The sequence below is a fragment of the Zalophus californianus genome, chromosome 3 (assembly GCF_009762305.2).
Source record: "Zalophus californianus isolate mZalCal1 chromosome 3, mZalCal1.pri.v2, whole genome shotgun sequence".
Taxonomy (NCBI): Eukaryota; Metazoa; Chordata; class Mammalia; order Carnivora; family Otariidae; genus Zalophus; species Zalophus californianus.
The window spans coordinates 110,264,822-110,282,435 of record NC_045597.1 but is presented as its reverse complement, the minus strand read 5'-3'; the positions used below and the strand labels follow the sequence as shown (position 1 = coordinate 110,282,435).

The 17,614-nt window shown below is 39.3% G+C and overlaps 1 protein-coding gene across 2 annotated transcripts in view; it reads left to right on the top strand.

Moving 5' to 3' along the window:
- Positions 1–17,614, top strand: part of GTDC1 (glycosyltransferase like domain containing 1) — a 478,402-nt gene that overhangs the window by 420,332 nt on the left and 40,456 nt on the right. Inside the window, exon 13 of one of the 2 annotated variants that reach the window (XM_027591201.1) lies at positions 15,791–15,825. The exons of the other annotated variant lie outside the window; for it this stretch is intronic. Within the exon in view, the coding sequence (XP_027447002.1) occupies positions 15,791–15,810 (20 nt within the window). The 3' untranslated portion in view covers positions 15,811–15,825. Of the gene's footprint in view, positions 1–15,790; positions 15,826–17,614 lie in introns of those variants that run through there. 2 annotated transcript variants of the gene reach the window in all.

Below are 17,614 nucleotides of genomic sequence, written 5' to 3'. Positions count from 1 at the left end.
CCATTCTGGCACCTGGATCCTGGACCTCAGCCTCCCGAACTGAAAGAAATCAGTATCTGCTGTTTAGAAGTTACCCTGTCTGTGGTTTTTTGCTGTAGCCCTCCAAACAGACGAAGACAATGTACCACAATATGGAAGAACGGTAATCTTACAGTCATAGGGCTGGGGGTTCTGGAGCAATGTTCAGGCATAACCGCAGCTGCACTTTTAGGACTCAGGTGGAAACTGAAATATTGCTTGGCTAAGAGTGTGCCTCTGGAGATCCAGTTATCGTTCTGACTCCTCAACAACAGTGTTTGCGGCGCCCTATTGCTGAGTGTTGCCATCTTCGTGCCCCTTTCTGTCCCTGATGGTACTTCTCCTTCTGCTTGGCACTTGTACTCTCTAGCCTCCTTTCTCCCCGCTGACTTCTAAGCAATCACGCCTTCCCTTGCCACATGGTCTCTGCTCCCTTCCTGCTTCCTGTGTGAATGTCTTTCTGTCTCTGAACCTCTCTCTTGCTGTGGCCTTCCCTGATGTCTTGAATCCACATGCCTCTGAGACTGGCTCAGACGTCAGCTGGCATGCATCCCTACCAGGGGGAGGCGCTCTGTCTCCTCAGGCCAGTCCAGAGACCCAGTCCCTGAGGGGAGACAGCAGCCTTTGGGTAAATCACTCATCTCACGTTGAATGGGCCTGGCCAGGTGTGATGGTAATTTTATGTGTCAACTTGGCTAGGTTATGGACCCCAGTATTTTTGTCAAACACCAGTTTCTATGCTGCTATGAAGATATTGTTTAGATGTGATCAACATTTAAATCATAGACTTTGAGAAAAGCAGATTACTGTCCATAATGCGGGTAGCCCTCCTCCAATCAGTTGAAAGAAAGCCTTAAGAGAAAAGATTGAGGTCCCCCTCCAAGGAAGGAATTTGTCCTCCAGACTGCCTTCATACTCAAGATGCAGCATCAACTCTTTCCTGGGTCTCCAGCCTGCTGCCGGCTCTGTCGATTGCAAACTTGCTAGCCCCCACAGTCTACTGAGCCAATTCCTTAAAATAAATCCTTCTCGCTCTCTCTACGTATATTCACATCCCCTTGGTCTGTTTCTCTGGAGAACCCTAATACACCAGGGGAGTAGGTTCATGATGACAGTGAGCTCTGATTTAGAAAAGGCATTGTGTTCAATCTAATCAGAGCCCATAAGAATGGAAACTAACTAGTTGATCTGAGGAATGAGTGACAAGACTAAGAATACCTTAAATAAATAAACATGAGATGGCTTTGAATTGGCACATGGAATATCAGACAGTCAATCATATGAAAAGTTTCATTATATCTGAAGCTACTGCAGTAGAATGACTTAGTATAATTTCAGCTTGAGGAGGGGAAGGGAAACTTGGTTTTATTCATCATCTATTAGATGTCAGGCCCTTTTATGTACAGGAAATCGTCACTTAATTATCATTTAATTTCACTATATTTAATTATCACAATATAATTTATTGCATTTAATTATCACAATATCCTGAGGTCGGACCCTGAGATGTAAGGAGGTCAATTAACTTGCCAATGGTTACCCAGAAAGCAAGAGATGATTCTCTTCTTGACCAAGGATACCCAGACAGAGTCACTCATTACTTGCTTGAATGGACTGGCCTTGCCTTCACCCCAGGATTGCTAAGCACACTGTACCCTTGGTGTGGACACTTGCCCCTGCTTCAGGGGGGCAATTTTAAAGATAGGCAAAGACTATCTTTAAAATTGCAGCTTGAATGATGTCTTTAGGGACTCACTTCTGTCTCCCCCCGAGTCTGAATCAGGACCTCTTCAAGCTCCCAGAATTTTTTTTTTCATAGTACACGGAATTAGGCATTGTGTGCAAGCCTTTCTTTAAGTGAGTTTTCTCTCCCGGATTGTCAGTTGCATGAGAAAAAGAACTGTAGCTATTTTGTTCCCTATTTAATCTCTGGGCCCTAGTGAAGTACTTACCATGTGGTAAGGACTCAATGACTATATACTGAATAAAGTAATTTGAATGAATTTGAAGCCAGATCTGTCTGAACCCATAGTTCATGCTCTCTTCCTTTCTACCATGTGACTCTCTGATTCTTTACCCTAAAAACTAACAGGTTTCTGACTTTTTAAAAAAATAAATAGAAAAGCACCTGGCCTCCTGGCCCAACACCTGCCCCAATTCAAATTCTGCATAAAAAGAAGTCCATTTTTAAACCGCCCCTCGGTGTTATGTTACTATTAATAAAAATTTCCCTCTTGATACACAATAGCTTAAAATGAGATGTGCCTTTTCTCTACCTCTGTTTTAGTCCAACAAACTACATTTTAAAATATATACAAGCTGTGTACCAGTAAATGTCTGATTCATGTTAAAGGTTTTAAATAAAGTGTGAAAGCAGCACCTCAAATGCATCTTTGAATAAATACTGATCAGTCCAAGAAAAATAGGAAACATAGGGAAATGTCTGTCCTCAATGAGCCTAGGTGAGAACACTAATTGAACCTTTATTTTTAAGGCATTCCAACTAAATGTTTCAAACCCTAGTAATGTATGTTTATTGATTATGGATGTTATGTAAACCTATTATATTATATTATATAGGAAACAAAATAGACTGTTCAACAGCAGACTGCATCTCAGCGACATGGGTTCTTAATGCCTTAATTCCAGAGGTGCTATTGACCCACCAGCAGAAAGCAGCAAGCTAAAGTCAAACTGCATAAAATCAGAGGAAATCACATATTCAACACTTTTTATTTGCCCTGCCCATTTACTAACGTGTTTCTCAGATTTTCGAAGATTTAAGCATCAGATGTTTTACCATATTATAACATCTGCTTCAAACTGGGCAGGTAACCTGGAAGAGTATTCATGTACTAAAGGCTTAGTTACAGGTTTGTATAATCAGTCTCTACAAATATAAGTGAATATACTTAATCTATTTGTTTGTTTGTTTTAATTTTCAGTAACAAATTTAAAATATCTTCCATTGTGCAAAGTACAGATGGGATTCAACATTTGACTTTGCTTTTCTGAACTTGTATTTTAATTTGTCTAGTTTTAGGACTCATCACTAATGGCTCTGTACACACACTATCAAACTGTAATAGATGATTATCAGTTAACAATGTGTTCAGCTGGAAGTTACAGAAAGCTGAAAACTTGGCTTAAACAAGAGAGGTTTCATTATCTTCCTTAACAAAATGTCTGGAGGAAGGTAGCTGCTGGCCTTGGATCAATCCTTCAACAACATCAGGACAGATTTCAATACACTTCGCTTGCTTCTTTCCTCAGCTATGTTGTCTTATGGTTTCAAGATGGCTGCTACATGTCTACACATCAAGAAAACCAAAGCTTTCCCAGAAATCCATATTGGCCTTCCAACTTAGTCTCCTTGGGTAGATGTGTGTCACATGGCCTTTCCTAGCACCAAGGTGTTAAAAAAGAGACAATAGGCCCAAAATAGTCTCTTGTGCTAAGCCCCACATAGCAAACCAAGACTTAATATCTAACCAATTGCAGTTTTCGCCTCTCCCCGGAATGTGGGCTTTTAACCAGTCAATCTGAAATTACGTGGTCAGCACCAGTGAGGTAATCTGCATGATAGACTCCTTCCACCCACCATGGAAAGGCAGACTTGTCTGAAATAATCTACTCTTTGCTAATAACTTTTTTTTAAAGATTTTATTTATTTACTTAAGAGAGAGAGAGATTGAGAGAACCAGTAGGAGGAGGGGGCAGAAGGAGAAGAAGACTCCCTACAGAGCAGGGAGCCTGATGTGGGACTAGATCCCAGGACCCTGGGATCATGGCTTGAGCTGAAGGCAGACACTTCACCGACTGAGCCACCTAGGTGCCCTGCTAATAACTTTTTTTATTGTGCCTCCTTCTGCCCATAAGAGTATTCCATTTTGTATAGCTCATCAGAGTTTCTTTCTGTTTACTAGATGGGATGTTGCCTGATTCACAAACCATGGCCTAAAGCCAAAAAAAAGTTGAATTTTACTCAGTTGAATTTGGTTTTTAGCAAGGGGTATCAGAAAAGTATTGAAATGGGCATATTGCCAATCTGACCAAAAGTGGTATTCTTTTTTGAAAGAGGAATGAAAGGGATGGCTATTGGAGAGTCAGTTGATGGTACTTGCCATAGACTCCTTTGAAAACAAACCTTTTTCTGATTAGTAAGCATACTAAAATTAATGAAGCCCAGTTGTGTAAGTAGGGGGAGGGGGAGGGTGTGAGGAGGGACACCCTACACTATCTCTTGCCCTCACTTCTCTTATTACCTCAAAGTATCGTGGTCTTTTTATTTGATGAAAGAAAACTTAACAAACATTCTAAGTCCCTCATTTTATCCATGATGAAATAGAGACCTACAAGGGATAGATAAATCAACTATCTAAGATCACAAAATTAGTGGCAGATCTAGAACAAAATCACACATTTTTTATTTGGTTCAATGAATTTCCTGTGTACCATACCACTGTTTTTCATTTGTCTGCTTTTTGTTGTTGCATAATTTGTCCTAAGGGAAATCAGTGATTGTGGCTGCCCTGAATTCTATCTCTTCATTTCAGTTGTTCTCCACACTGAGAATCCTATCTTCTCCAAGAGGAATTCCCCAAATTATTATTTCTGAGACTTCCTTACAACAAGTTATAGAAACACGACGTAGGCTAATGAAGTTTCAAGAAGTGTTAGTCCCAATTCCATACACCTTTACTGTGATTCATGAAATATTTGGATTTTTATGATTTTAAAATGCGTCTATGATTTCTATTTACCATGTTTCACTTTGTAATTTTTCTATTCCTATTTAGATTAGTTGGATTTTCCCTTTTTTGTTATTAAATGGGAGTCATATTTTCTATTTCTGTTCTTTGACGGTTTTTTTAAACAAGCACAATTGACATATTTCTTTTAATTCCAACCAGTACACTCTTCCATCATCAATATATTATTTCATTTCCTCTTTGTTTTGTCTCCTAAACTAAATCATTATGTTTTCACTGCGATTTTTATTTAGATTTAGCCACATGTTTACTAAATAATTTGATTACTGTGATTTTTTTTCTTAAAGATTTTATTTATATGAGAGAGAGAGAGAGAGAGCACATGAGGGGGGGAGGGTCAGAAGGAGAAGCAGACTCCCCGCTGAGCAGGGAGCCCGATGCGGGACTCGATCCTGGGACTCCAGGATCATGACCTGAGCTGAAGGCAGTTGCTTAACCAACTGAGCCACCCAGGCGCCTAGGTTACTGTGATTTTTATCTCTCCTTTGTTCTGGTTCAATGTTCTTCTTTCTGAAGTACATCCTTTAGTGGTTTTTTTCAGTAAGGATCTGAGAATGGTCAACTCTATCAATTTTTATTCAAAATCTCTTTATCATATTCTTCATCTTTAATTATAGTTGATTTGAGTATAAAATTTTTAAATTGACAGTTGTTTTCCCCATCACACGTTTGAGTATATTATTCCATTTTCTGCTGTTCTATTTTATTGATGAAAAGTCTGCTTCAGCCTAATTGTTGTTCTCTAGGTAATCTGAGTTTTCTTTCTCATTGCTTTTAATATATATGCATTTTTAAGTTTAGCATTATTTATTCTACTATGTTGTACCTAGATATGTGTTTATTTTTATTTATTTCATCCCTCTAATATTCTTATTAGATATATGTTTGACCATGTCATTCTTTCCTTCATGTCTCATAGCATTAAGGAAAATTGCATTTGTTCTCTTTTCTTCTGTACTAATTGGAGATAATTTCCCTAGACATGTCTTCTAGTTAAGGCAATAGTTCTTTTAGCTACTGAGTAGCTCCTCCATTGAGGATTTTTCATTTAATATTTCTCAATCTCTTGACATTTTCTTTGGCTAGTTTTCAAATGTGCCTTTCCTTTTTAAAAAAATTATGTTTTGTTCTTTCATTTTTATAGCTATTCCTTCTTTAATGTATTTTATCATTCTAAACATACTATTTTATAGATTCTTGCAGATTATTTTATTACATTAAAGTATCAGGGTACTAATTTTTCTGTTGTGTCTCCTGATTCTCCTACAGAAACTTGTTTCCTTGTGTGGCTTGTCATTTTGGTACTGGGCTTTTCTTCACTTTAAGATTCTTGAGCCTCCCCACTCCCCCCAACCAGGCTGGGTCGGTGTCCCTTATACCTAGGTTTGGGATTTGCTTTTGTCAGGTTCACTTTCTTTTCTTTCTTTTCTTTCTTTTCTTTTCTTTTCTTTTCTTTTCTTTCTTTCTTTTCTTTTCTTTCTTTCTTCTTCTTTCTCTTCTTCTTCTTCTTCTTCTTCTTCTTCTTCTTTTTTTACAGTATAGTTCTTTATTTGAGATTTTCAAATTACTCAGTATGGCTGCATAGACTCATCTTTGGGGGATCTAATTTTTGCTGAGAACTTATTTCTTCCTTTGCCGCAGGCAGCAGCATATTCCCTTATTGCTTTACCTAAACCACTATCTTCCACAGTTTCTGTGGTTTCAGCCCTGTGCCTGCCACTCTGACCACAAATTTCTTCTATATTTCTGAAGCAATTGTATTTTTCTTTCAAACTTAACGATGTATTCTATTTTTTGTTATACTGTATCCAGCATGCCCACAGGTTAGCAGAGAGAGACTTGTTTGTGTTACTTCAGCTGGCCATGTTGCTAGAGAACAAAAATCCCCTTGTTATTATTATTATTATTATTTATTATTAGTGCATTTTATCAAAATCCTGTTAAAAGACTACTACCATTCTTATTCTTGCCATTTTCTACACCATTTTAAGAACAGAATCATACGGCTGCTCCAATCAAATCCTCAACTAATCTGTGTTGCAATGTTTTCATACTGTTTTTACATAACTGGTTTCCATATTTTAGATTATGCTGATGGCATAGAGGTAGAACAAATACTTTGTATAGATTAGACCAGTCACACACTATTTTGAATTCCTTTAGGCAAAGTAACATCAGAATTTCATCCACAGAGTTCTTAAATATTATTTATTTTTCTCCATTCTTTTGAGATCCCCATTTTAACAACTTTCTTCTCCACTCTTGTTGTAACTCCCAAAGGGGGAAAAATGAGAGGAAGATACTGAAAGAATTTGGAGAAATGACAAAAAAGAGAAAGAAGTATGTAATAAATTGGCAGAAGAAGGGAAGGAAATAAAAAAAAGATTAAAGGGTAAATTTGCAGGAGTGGAGAAAATAAGATGGAAATGAATAAATGACAAGAACAAGAAGGTGGGGGGGCTGGGGTGGAGAAAGTGGAAGCAGGGGAGGTGAGAAGAAGAGGAGAAGAACAAACGTGGTTTATGGCTCTTGGGTGCTGGACAGTATATTAGGCACTTTTTATAGCTCATGTAGCACCACCAAATGTGTTTAACTATGAATGGTCTTGTTATTTCATTTGGTAAATCTATTAAGTCAGTGACGTTGAATAACTCATCCAAGATCTGAAGGATGACTAAAAACCCAGAGTCAAAATTCAAGCCCAAATCCGTGCGTTTTCACCAAAAACTGGGGCAGGTTTGGAAAGGTCACTCAGGACAGACGCCCCTGCCTCTTTTCTTTGCTAGTTAACTACGTCTCTGATTAGTAGAGGACAAAGGAAAATGCACAGAAGAGAAGCCTGACAAGGTTGAGAAGGAAATGGCCGGGAGAAAGGAAGATGATTCATTTATAAGCTCTTTGTCCCCTAGAAATGTAACAGGCCTCCTAGGAGGAGCCCCTCGGTGTCTGCAGGCACAGCTTGAGCCTGAAGAAAATGTGACCCAGAGGTGAATGGGAACAGAAGAGCTGAAGCATTTTCAGACCTCCCTACTTCAGCAAGCTGCAAAAAAAGTCGTAAAGATCTTCAACTTCTTCCTCTCCATTCACACTACTATATACTGGCCTGTCCAATATTGCCCTTTAAAATCAAGCCTCCTTCGGGAGCAGGGAATTCACCAGCTAGGGTTTCTTAGGCATCTGTACGGTGCATAGGATCCCATGTCATTCTTGTTTAAGACGCGATACAACTTAAATAGGATTTGCCGCCTTACTCACCAACCCCTCCTCCCTCCAAAACCCGAATGCAGTATTATAAAACAATTTCAAGACTAAAAGAATCCTCTATTCCCACTGATGATGCTATATATCACGCCTCCATGTTTTCTAGTAGTGGCATGGAAGTCATGTTAGCTATATGGTGGCAGTCGACTTACCTTGTCATTAAAGTTCAAAAAATCACAAGTCCCTTCCAAAGAAAGAAAGAAAGAAAAGAAAGAAAGAAAGAAAGAAAGAAAGAAAGAAAGAAAGAAAGAAATAAAGAAAGAAAGAAAGAAAGAAAGGAAGAAAGAAAGGAAGAAAGAAAGAAAGAAAGAAAGAAAGAAAGAAAGGAAGAAAGAAAGGAAGAAAGAAAGAAGAAAGAAAGAAAGAAAGAAGGAAGGAAGGAAGGAAGGAAGGAAGGAAGGAAGGAAGGAAGGAAGGAAGGAAGGAAGGAAGGAAGGAAGGAAGGAAGGAAGAAAGAAAGAAAGAAAGAAAGAAAGAAAGAAAGAAAGAAAAAAGAAAAAGAAAGAAAGAAGAAAGAAAAGAAGGAAGGAAGGAAGAAAATCTAAAAAATTCATGCTAATTTTCATCACATTTTAATTGCGTGATTATTTCCAGAGATGGAAATAAAGGTCATTTCTAATCCCCAAATTCTAGTTTCGTGTTATCTCAAATCATCTCTCGATAAACCCATCATTTAAAATGGTCTATTCTAATTAGAGACAAGTTTGGAGTTTTCAATCGAGAGAGAATGAATGTTTCTTTAGGTTCTCTCTTAGGTGCTTGTAGAGCCTGCTAAGTATTTCAGAGAAGGCCGGACCTCCCTGTACAAATCTTAAATTGCCGGCGCTTTTGAACTCCCTTTCTCTTTTAAAGCTACCTAGGTTAAAATTAAGCTCCTACAGGGAAGGGCACCTGTATTTGTTCCTCCTATTATGCAGCTATATTGAAATGCTTTACAGCTGTCTAAATTAGCATAATTAAATCCACATCAATTAAAAACCTCAATCACCTCTCTCCCCTTCACATGTAGATGGTGACATTTGTCTAAGGTGGGAAATAACAAAGGAACTTTTTAACAGTTGACGATGCGGCTGAAAAGGAGGGTAATAGGATTGGTCTATTGTCCTGGGTTCACCTTCAGACTGGGAGCGTGGTCAACCCGAGGTATTTGGCCTGAGGGGTATTCAGTTTGCATTGCAATGCTGCAGGCAACGGGGGCTGGCCATTAGAGATGTGCATTTTTACAACAGGCCTTTCCTTCTGTTGCTCCTTATCCACCAGTAATGAGGGTAAACAAAGCACCCTTGTGACTTTGGGATGGTGGTTGTTTTTAAACTGGTGAAGCCGGTGACCTCAGGATAGCGACAAGACTACAACCGTGTGGTGCTTGGCAAAGAAAATTCTGGGAGATGAAAACTGACGTGGGGTCCAAGGGTTAATTTCTGGAACAGGCAAATTTGCATACAAATGAAAAATGATGGGCTTTCTGTTCTCCTAAATTTTCAATGTTATCGGCATCGAACCACAGCCCATGCTCCCTGGCCGTTTGAAGAATATTCATTACTTTAGAAGAAGAGTCACCTTGTTTGGTGTTCAACTCCATGCAGGTCAATGACTTCATTTGTGAAACTTAATCTGGAGGGTGTTTGGGGTGCATTTTGTAATTCTTCCAAATATGGCTTAAATGAGACTTATTTTTATAATCATAACTTTTCTGAAACTACACCGAGGGGCCATGTGGTTGACTACTTTGAGCATTTGCCTTTTTCACCCTCTTGAGTTATCTAACCACATTTAGTTGACCTTTTCTTTTTTACGGGGTTACAGAGGATAACAACTTGGTGTATATCTAGTTACTGAATACAAGAGACAGGACATGACAATACTAATTTCTCTAAAGCACATGATATTTTGCCATTTTTATTCTGACTTTTAATTGCTTTTTTCATATTTAAAGACTTTAATTTTTTTAGAGTAGTTTTAGGTTTTTAGCAAAATTGAAAGTACAGGGAGTTCCCATTACCCCTCCCCCCCAAACATGGACAGACTCCCCCGTGATCAACATCCCAGATCTACACCAGAGTAGTACATTTGTTACGACTGATGAACCTACACCAACACATCATAATCTCCTTAAGCCCGTAGTTTACCTTAGGGTTCACTCTTGGCATTGAACATTCAGTGAGTTTGGACAAATGTATGATGGCATGTATCCATGATTGTAGTATCGTATAGTATCATACCTATGTGGTATCATATAGTTTCATTGCTCTAAAAATCCTCTGTGCTCTGCTTTTCATCCCCCCTCTGTCTTAATCCCTGGTAACTACTGATTTTTTACTGTCTTAGTAATATGCACTGAAATTTCCTTCAGGTCTTTTCATGGCTTGACCAGTCGCTTGTTTTTAGTGCTGAATAATATTCCATCGTCTGGGTATACCATAATTTATCCGTTCACTTATTGGAGGACATCTTGGTTGCTTTTGGTACACTTTTTTTCGATGACATCGTTCATACCTGCTCATTTTTATAACGTTAGAATAATACAAGTATGCAGAAGGAAAAAAAAAATTACTCAGAGTTTTAGGTCCCAAGATGACTGCCGGTTACTTTGTTAGTGTACACCCTTCCTCGCCCTCTTTTCCAGGATCTATTAGAAATTTCCAGCCCACGGTTGCTGTCGAGGACCTCCTGCTAGTGTCATCTTCTCATGAGTTGAAATTTCTCTCCCTTCTCTACTGCACCCGACTAGTGATCCCACTAGAAGATCCCAGACAACTTCCTGAAATCCCTTAGTCTTTCCTTTTCTACAATACAGATCCCCTAGATGTTGCTGTAAATTCGTAACTTTTAAAATACATCGAAATTCTTATTTAAATTTTAGGACACTAATTGAAATGGTTACATTTGGGTAATAAAACCAAAAATATTTCCCTCAGCTCCTCAGCTCTTCAGAACTGCAGGATGCCTTGGCGGGCATGCCTGACTCTTCAGGCCCTTCCGATTCGCCTGCATTTCCTGGGGGGACTAGTTAGTGATACTTGTTATTGAGTCATTGAATGCTTTTCAACACTTTACTTCTCTCTTGTGGGTGAGATGCCTCCTCGGCAGTTTATTGTTGCTGTTGTTTCTCTCTCTGTACTATTAATAAGAAAGAAAGGGATCAGGCATAAACTTTAGAAATCTTATAAAAGGAGAAGCTCTCATTTTTAGGATCTAAAATGATGAAGAAATCCCTTATAGGAATAGTAGCATCAAGGCCGCTGAACTGCTACAATTCATAAGACCATAAAAGCAATACCATCACATGCATGGGGATAAAATATATCTGCCTTAACCTGGAACTTCCCATGCATATATAATCCAGTCATATAAATCTTTGGTGTAATGAGGACCTTTAGCATATGTTAATTGATCAGAACTACCTTTAAGTTTTTCATTAAGTTATTTTTATTGCAATTACGACTTGCCAAAGGAATTTTGAAGCGATAAACAGAATGTCTCAAAGTCTACATGTCCTGTTTAGACAAGGAGTTTTATGTTGATTCTGGTCTGTTTTTAACCTAACCTCATGTAGCACAAAGGAGACATAATTAGAAAATTTGGTACAATATTTAGGCCCTGGTCGCTGTGTGGTGGAATTGTTTGACTGCTGAGTAACTGAAGCTTGTTTGCATCCCAGTGTGTAATGAAAGGCAAACTTCAAAGAAAATATTATATCTCCTAACTCCAGCTCCTGAGTGTCTTGGAAGTATAATACAGCAAAGCTTAAAACTCCCTGCTGGGGAAAGGGCAATTTGACACTGAAACTGCTGTTAAATCACTATTGAAACACTGGTTTCACAAAAGAGTTCTTATTAGATAAATATAGTTAAAGCCTTAAAAGGCCCGAGGAAAAATACACCCAAGTCATAGGGAAAAAAAAATGGGGGAGAAAAGTCTTTGAAGTTGGGACAGTATGTGTTGACAAAATTTGGAGATTTTTAAACATGTATCTACACATTTATTTTATAAATTGTACATAAGACTGGCTCCTTTTCCAGTGCAAAATCAAATATTTAGATTTGGCAAAAACCTATGGAAGCCAGACTTTAGACAAAAAGGGATTTTTTTGTCAGACTGTCAGTCCTCTGAATTTCATCACAATCTGTTCAGCTGTTTTTTGTTGCAGGCAGGCGTAAACCGTACTGGGTAAGTGGTGTGTTTGTATTTATTATTAAAATGGGGATGCTAAATTCTGCTTTCTAGCAGTCTTCACGTTCTTTGAGGCTGTGTTGGCCCCAGAGAAGCAGATGCACCAGGTCCGTGAATGAGAGTCACTTGCGGAGCGGGAGGGAGAGAGGACTGCCGGCAAATGCCCTCTACGAACATTTCGCTGCTGCAAAACATGGTTTTGAGCTTTAAAACACACACACACACACACACACACACGACCTGGCATTCTGCCTCATAACTTTTCCTTCACCTGTACGTACTTCTTGCCTTGAAGAGGGATGGGGAAACAATCTGTCCGTGGCAGATTGAAATGTTTTATTGAATTGTCATGATTCCTTTATCCTACCCTCTGCACTAACCTAAAACCAAGAATTTGGGTTGACACTTTCAACATCCTTTAGCATATGTGCTCTGAGTATACACGAAGACAGCCTGTGAGGATACTACAGATAGAACCTGCATCTCCAAAAGGTGGGACATCATATTAAAGAACAAGCCAACAAACAAATACCAGATCTTATATGATAACATGTCTGTGGAGCTCATTCTTCTGCCAGCTATAGGACTTTCTGATATGTGGCTCTTGATATACAGAGTCACAGCTAGCAAAAGGGAGATTGAAGCTGACATTACCGCTTCAGGAGTAAATCTCTTTACAACGGGATGCTACTACAGGGTGCCAGGGTGGCTCGGTTGTTAAGCATCTGCCTTCGGCTCAGGTCGTGGTCCCAGGGTCCCAGGATCGATCCCCGCGTTGGGCTCCCTACTCAGTGAGGACCCCTCACCCTGCTCAGTGCTCTCTCTCTCTCAAATAAATAACATCTTAAAAACAACAACACAGGATGATATACAGTTTTTATTCCTAATCACAATTGACTATGATAGAGTAAACATTGGAGGTCTATTTTCATATTTTAAAGATATACAAAACTTTTACTTTTAATTGAGTGGATTACTCTGCTCAGGCTGTCATAACAAAATACCACACACTGAGTGGCTTGAACAAGAGAAATTTATTTTCTTACAGTGCTGGAGGCTAGAAGGCCAAGCTCAAGGTGCCAGTAGGGTTGGTTTCTGGTGAAACCTTTCTTCCTGCCTTGCAGACAGCACCTTCTTGCTGTGTTGTCACATGGACTTTCTTGTGTGTGAACGCAGAGAGAATTTCTGGTGCTTTTCCTCTTATGAGAACACCAGTCCTACTGGATTAGGGCATACCCTCAGGACTTCACTTAACCTTAAAGACCTCTTTAAAGATCCTATCTCTAAATATAGTCACATTGGGTGTTAGAGCTTCCACATAGGAATTTGGGGAAGGACGCCGTTTCCTCCATAACACTGAGATAACACAAAGGCTCACTGGAAGTCCAGGTTTCTTTGTATCTGGCTGGCTTTGAACGTCAACTCAGTGTAAGACTAGTCTCCATATTCTGTTCAGAACTTCTGATGTGAAGTTTTATCCGTTTCTGATTAGTAACACAGGGTGAAAATGGATGCGGTTGCTCCATAAATGTGGTTTGGTAGACAAATTATTTCTCAACATAAGGTCTTTGGAGAACAGTAATTAAAGGTACTCTTGGTGATTAAAAAAAGGTTGAGAGGGTTTGGAGAGAATATTACTTGCATGAGGAGGTGAATTCAACTAAGAAGTCTCTTGAGATCACTTCCAGGCTTCAACTCTAAGAATCTATGAATTCAATCATACCCATAATACAATTTCATGCCCAAGAATGAAGAACTGTATGGCATAAAGAACCCAGTAAAATATAGCAAAGCAGTCTTCTAAGAAGTGAGTATTGCTGCTAGATTTACAGAGAATACTAAAACTCCTGAGCCTGGTTGTGTACCTGTGGCAGAGACTGTCTGCCTGGATGCTCATCAATCCCATGTCCTCTTTCTGGGCAGGGAGACTCTATTTCCCAGCTTCCTTTATGTTTGGCCATGTGATTAGGTCCTGGCCATTCAGAAGTGGATGGAAGTGAGATACAACACTTCTGAACTGCCCAGGAAACCACCTCTGATCTTTTATGATTTCTCTTCTTCTTTGGAAGTAAAAATGGAGGTCATATGTTGAAGTCACATGATACACAGAGCTTAGGTCCCATAGTCACCACTGGAAAGAAGCACCCAGGAAAACTCTCTGACTTTTTTGGGAACAAGAAATAAATTTTATTGTGTCAATGCACTGAGATTTGGTCGTTGTTTGTTATAGCAACTAGCAATAATTGTCCTTACTCATATAATAACCAAGGCCATTTTTTTAAATTTTATTTTTTTAAAAAGATTTTATTTATTTATTTGAGAGAGAGAGTACGCACAAGCTGGGGGGGGAGGGGCAGAGGGAGAGGGAGAAGCCGACTTCCCGCTGAGCAGGGAGCCTGATGCAGGGCTTAATCCAAGGGGGCTTGATTCCATAGATCCCGAGATCATGACCTGAGCCGAAGGCAGAAACTTAACTGACTGAGCCACCCAGGTACCCCTATAATACTAAGGGACATTTAAAAAAAATCTGGGACAACAGACTATATTTTATCTACTGAAACATATATACCATTGAAAATATACTAGACAAAAAATACAGGATTTCTAATTATTTTAAGAAAACAAATGAATGTAGTTGCTATCCTGGTAACTTTTATCTCCATCATCAGCGAGATTCTGACCAGAATTTTCTTTTTCTTTTATTTTTTTAAAGATTTTATTTATTTGACAGAGAGAGACACAGCGAGAGAGGGAACACAAGCAGGGGGAGTGGGAGAGGGAGAAGCAGGCTTCCTGCCAAGCAGGGAACCCGATGTGGGGGCTCGATTCCAGGACCCTGGGATCATGACCTGAGCCGAAGGCAGATGCTTAACGACTGAGCCACCCAGGCGCCCCTCTGACCAGAATTTTCTGAATCAACTATTTATTGTAATTTGCCACTAAGTGTACCTACAAATCACAATAAGGCTTTAGGCTTCCACCTGTTCACATCTTTGATACTATTGATCATTGGGAAGCACTTTTAAAAAATGGTTTTAAAAGCACTGACCGGGGCGCCTGGGGTGGCTCTCGGTTAAGCGTCCGCCTTCTGCTCAGGTCATGATCCCAGGGTCATGGGATCGAGCCCTGCATCGGGCTCCCTGCACGGCAGGAAGCCTGCTTCTCCCTCTCCCACTCCCCCTGCTTGTGTTCCCTCTCTCGCTGTGTCTCTCTCTGTCAAATAAAAAAAAACTTTAAAAGCACTGATCAGATGCCACCTGCACCTCCCCTGTCCCCTAAAATACATCTGATGAGAAATTCTGTACCTTCTGAATTCCAGTCACCTGGCAAAACCAACAGTTTAGTTCAGGGATGGCAAATATGTTATATCTGATGGGTCTACTCAGTGAGTTTGTAGTGGCTGGGCTGTGAAGGACTCAGAAGTAGAGCCTCAGATCATTGGAATCATCTTTGTCTGCCAAAGGCCAGAACATGTGGGCTAGAGGTGCATGTGTCCTGTACTTGCCATTGCTGGCTTACACTGTGTTTCTAAATATTACATTTCTGCATCCATCTGTCTACCTCAGATAAGATCCAGTCTGGATGAAAATGTTGAAACCCCGGTAACTCCAATTTGTCTGACTTGTCTCCCATTACCAGTGAAGATGGAACTGTGTAAGTTCTGGTATCCAGAGTCTAGAGTTTGCAGACAAACTAATAGATTCCATGCCTTCTACTAGATGATGGTTAAGTGTTAAGAAGTGAACATTATCATATATCATTGATGGAAATGTATGTTGTGATAAATTTTCTTTATATACTCTAGTAATATGTATCAAAATATAAAGTAGATCAACACTTCGACTCAGTAATTGTACTTTTTGGACTTAACCCTAAAAATAAAATGAACATTTACATACAGTCGTGTCAGTTGTAGCCTTGTTTTTAACAGCAATATCTGTTATTAAAGGATTGGTTAAGTAAGTTGTGATTCATTCACATGATGGAACACTGTATGGCCTTTGAATAAGATAAAGTAGACCAACGTGACATGAAAATCTGTCCACGATAAAATGTAAAGTGAAGAATGCAAGTTGTAAAATAATGTGCATTATGTTAATTTATCTAATATGCAGTGTATAGAGTAGTGCATATGCTATTCCGTCTAGTGTTTTTATATGCTGGATATAAGAGTATACTGGAAATACATATCCCACATGTTAAAAGTATATCTGTGGGATAGGATGGAAACAAGGGGTCAGGCATGATCTAGGTAACTTTACATATTTATCTATGTGTTGTTCAATTTTTTTTAATTAGCACATATAACCTTTTTTTAAAAAGATTTATTTACTTATTTTGAGAAAGAGAGAGAGAGAGAGAGAATGAAACAGGAGGGGCAAGAGGGAGAGAGAGAGAGAAACTCAAGCAGACTCTGTGTCGAGCATGGAGCCTGACGTGGAGCTTGATGTCACACACTTGAGATCACAACCTGACCCAAAACCAAGAGTCAGTGGCTCAACCAACTGCGCCATCCAGGCACCCCACACATATTACCTTCTTATCAGCAAAAGTAGTATAATCATTTTATTTTGAGTGGAATAAAAGAAACACTAAAAGCTTATAATTCCTGTATTTTAAGATAAAATAAAAATCCTAAATGCAAGAATTCAAAAGCTCTTCTAGGAGATGCATAGGTATTCTTATATGTGTGTAATACGTCTTAAAGTTTACCCAGAACTATAGAAAGATAATCAATACAAACAAAATGGAAACAATAATGGTCTGCACTGGAAAGTCTGATTTTTAAATCAAATGTAAGTCAGTAAACATAAAGTATTGAAACAATGATAAGTGCTACAGAGAAAAAAATTAAGGAAAGCAAGAAGGTAAGATGCTTCCTTATTGGGGGTGGGATTTGAAATTTTAAATGGGGGGGTGAAGGAAGATCTCATTGAGAAGGTGAGGTGTGAGAAAAATCCAGAAGGAGGTGTGGGAGTGAGCCACATGGCTATCTGGAGAAAGACTGAAAGATGCAAAGGTATGAGGAGGGATTGTGCCATGGGTCTTCAAGAAATGCGTGTGGAGCAGAGGGAAGGAGTGAAGGTGGTAAGAGGTGAGGTCAGAGTGGTGTGGGGGCCAGGGACAGGTCACAAGGGGGACTCCATGGTCAAAGTAAAGATGTTGGCTTTGCCCCTGAGTGAAATGGAGCCATTGAAGAAATTTAAGCGGAAGAGTGACATTACTTAACCTACATTTCAATATCATCTATTTGTTTATTAGGTTGGGAGTTGCCTGAGGAAGGGGAAGGGCAGAAGCCCGGGGACTAGTTAGGAGGTTCTTGAATTTCCAGGTGAGGAACGTCGGGGGCTTGAAAGACGGTGTAGACCTTGAGGTGATGAGAAACTGTG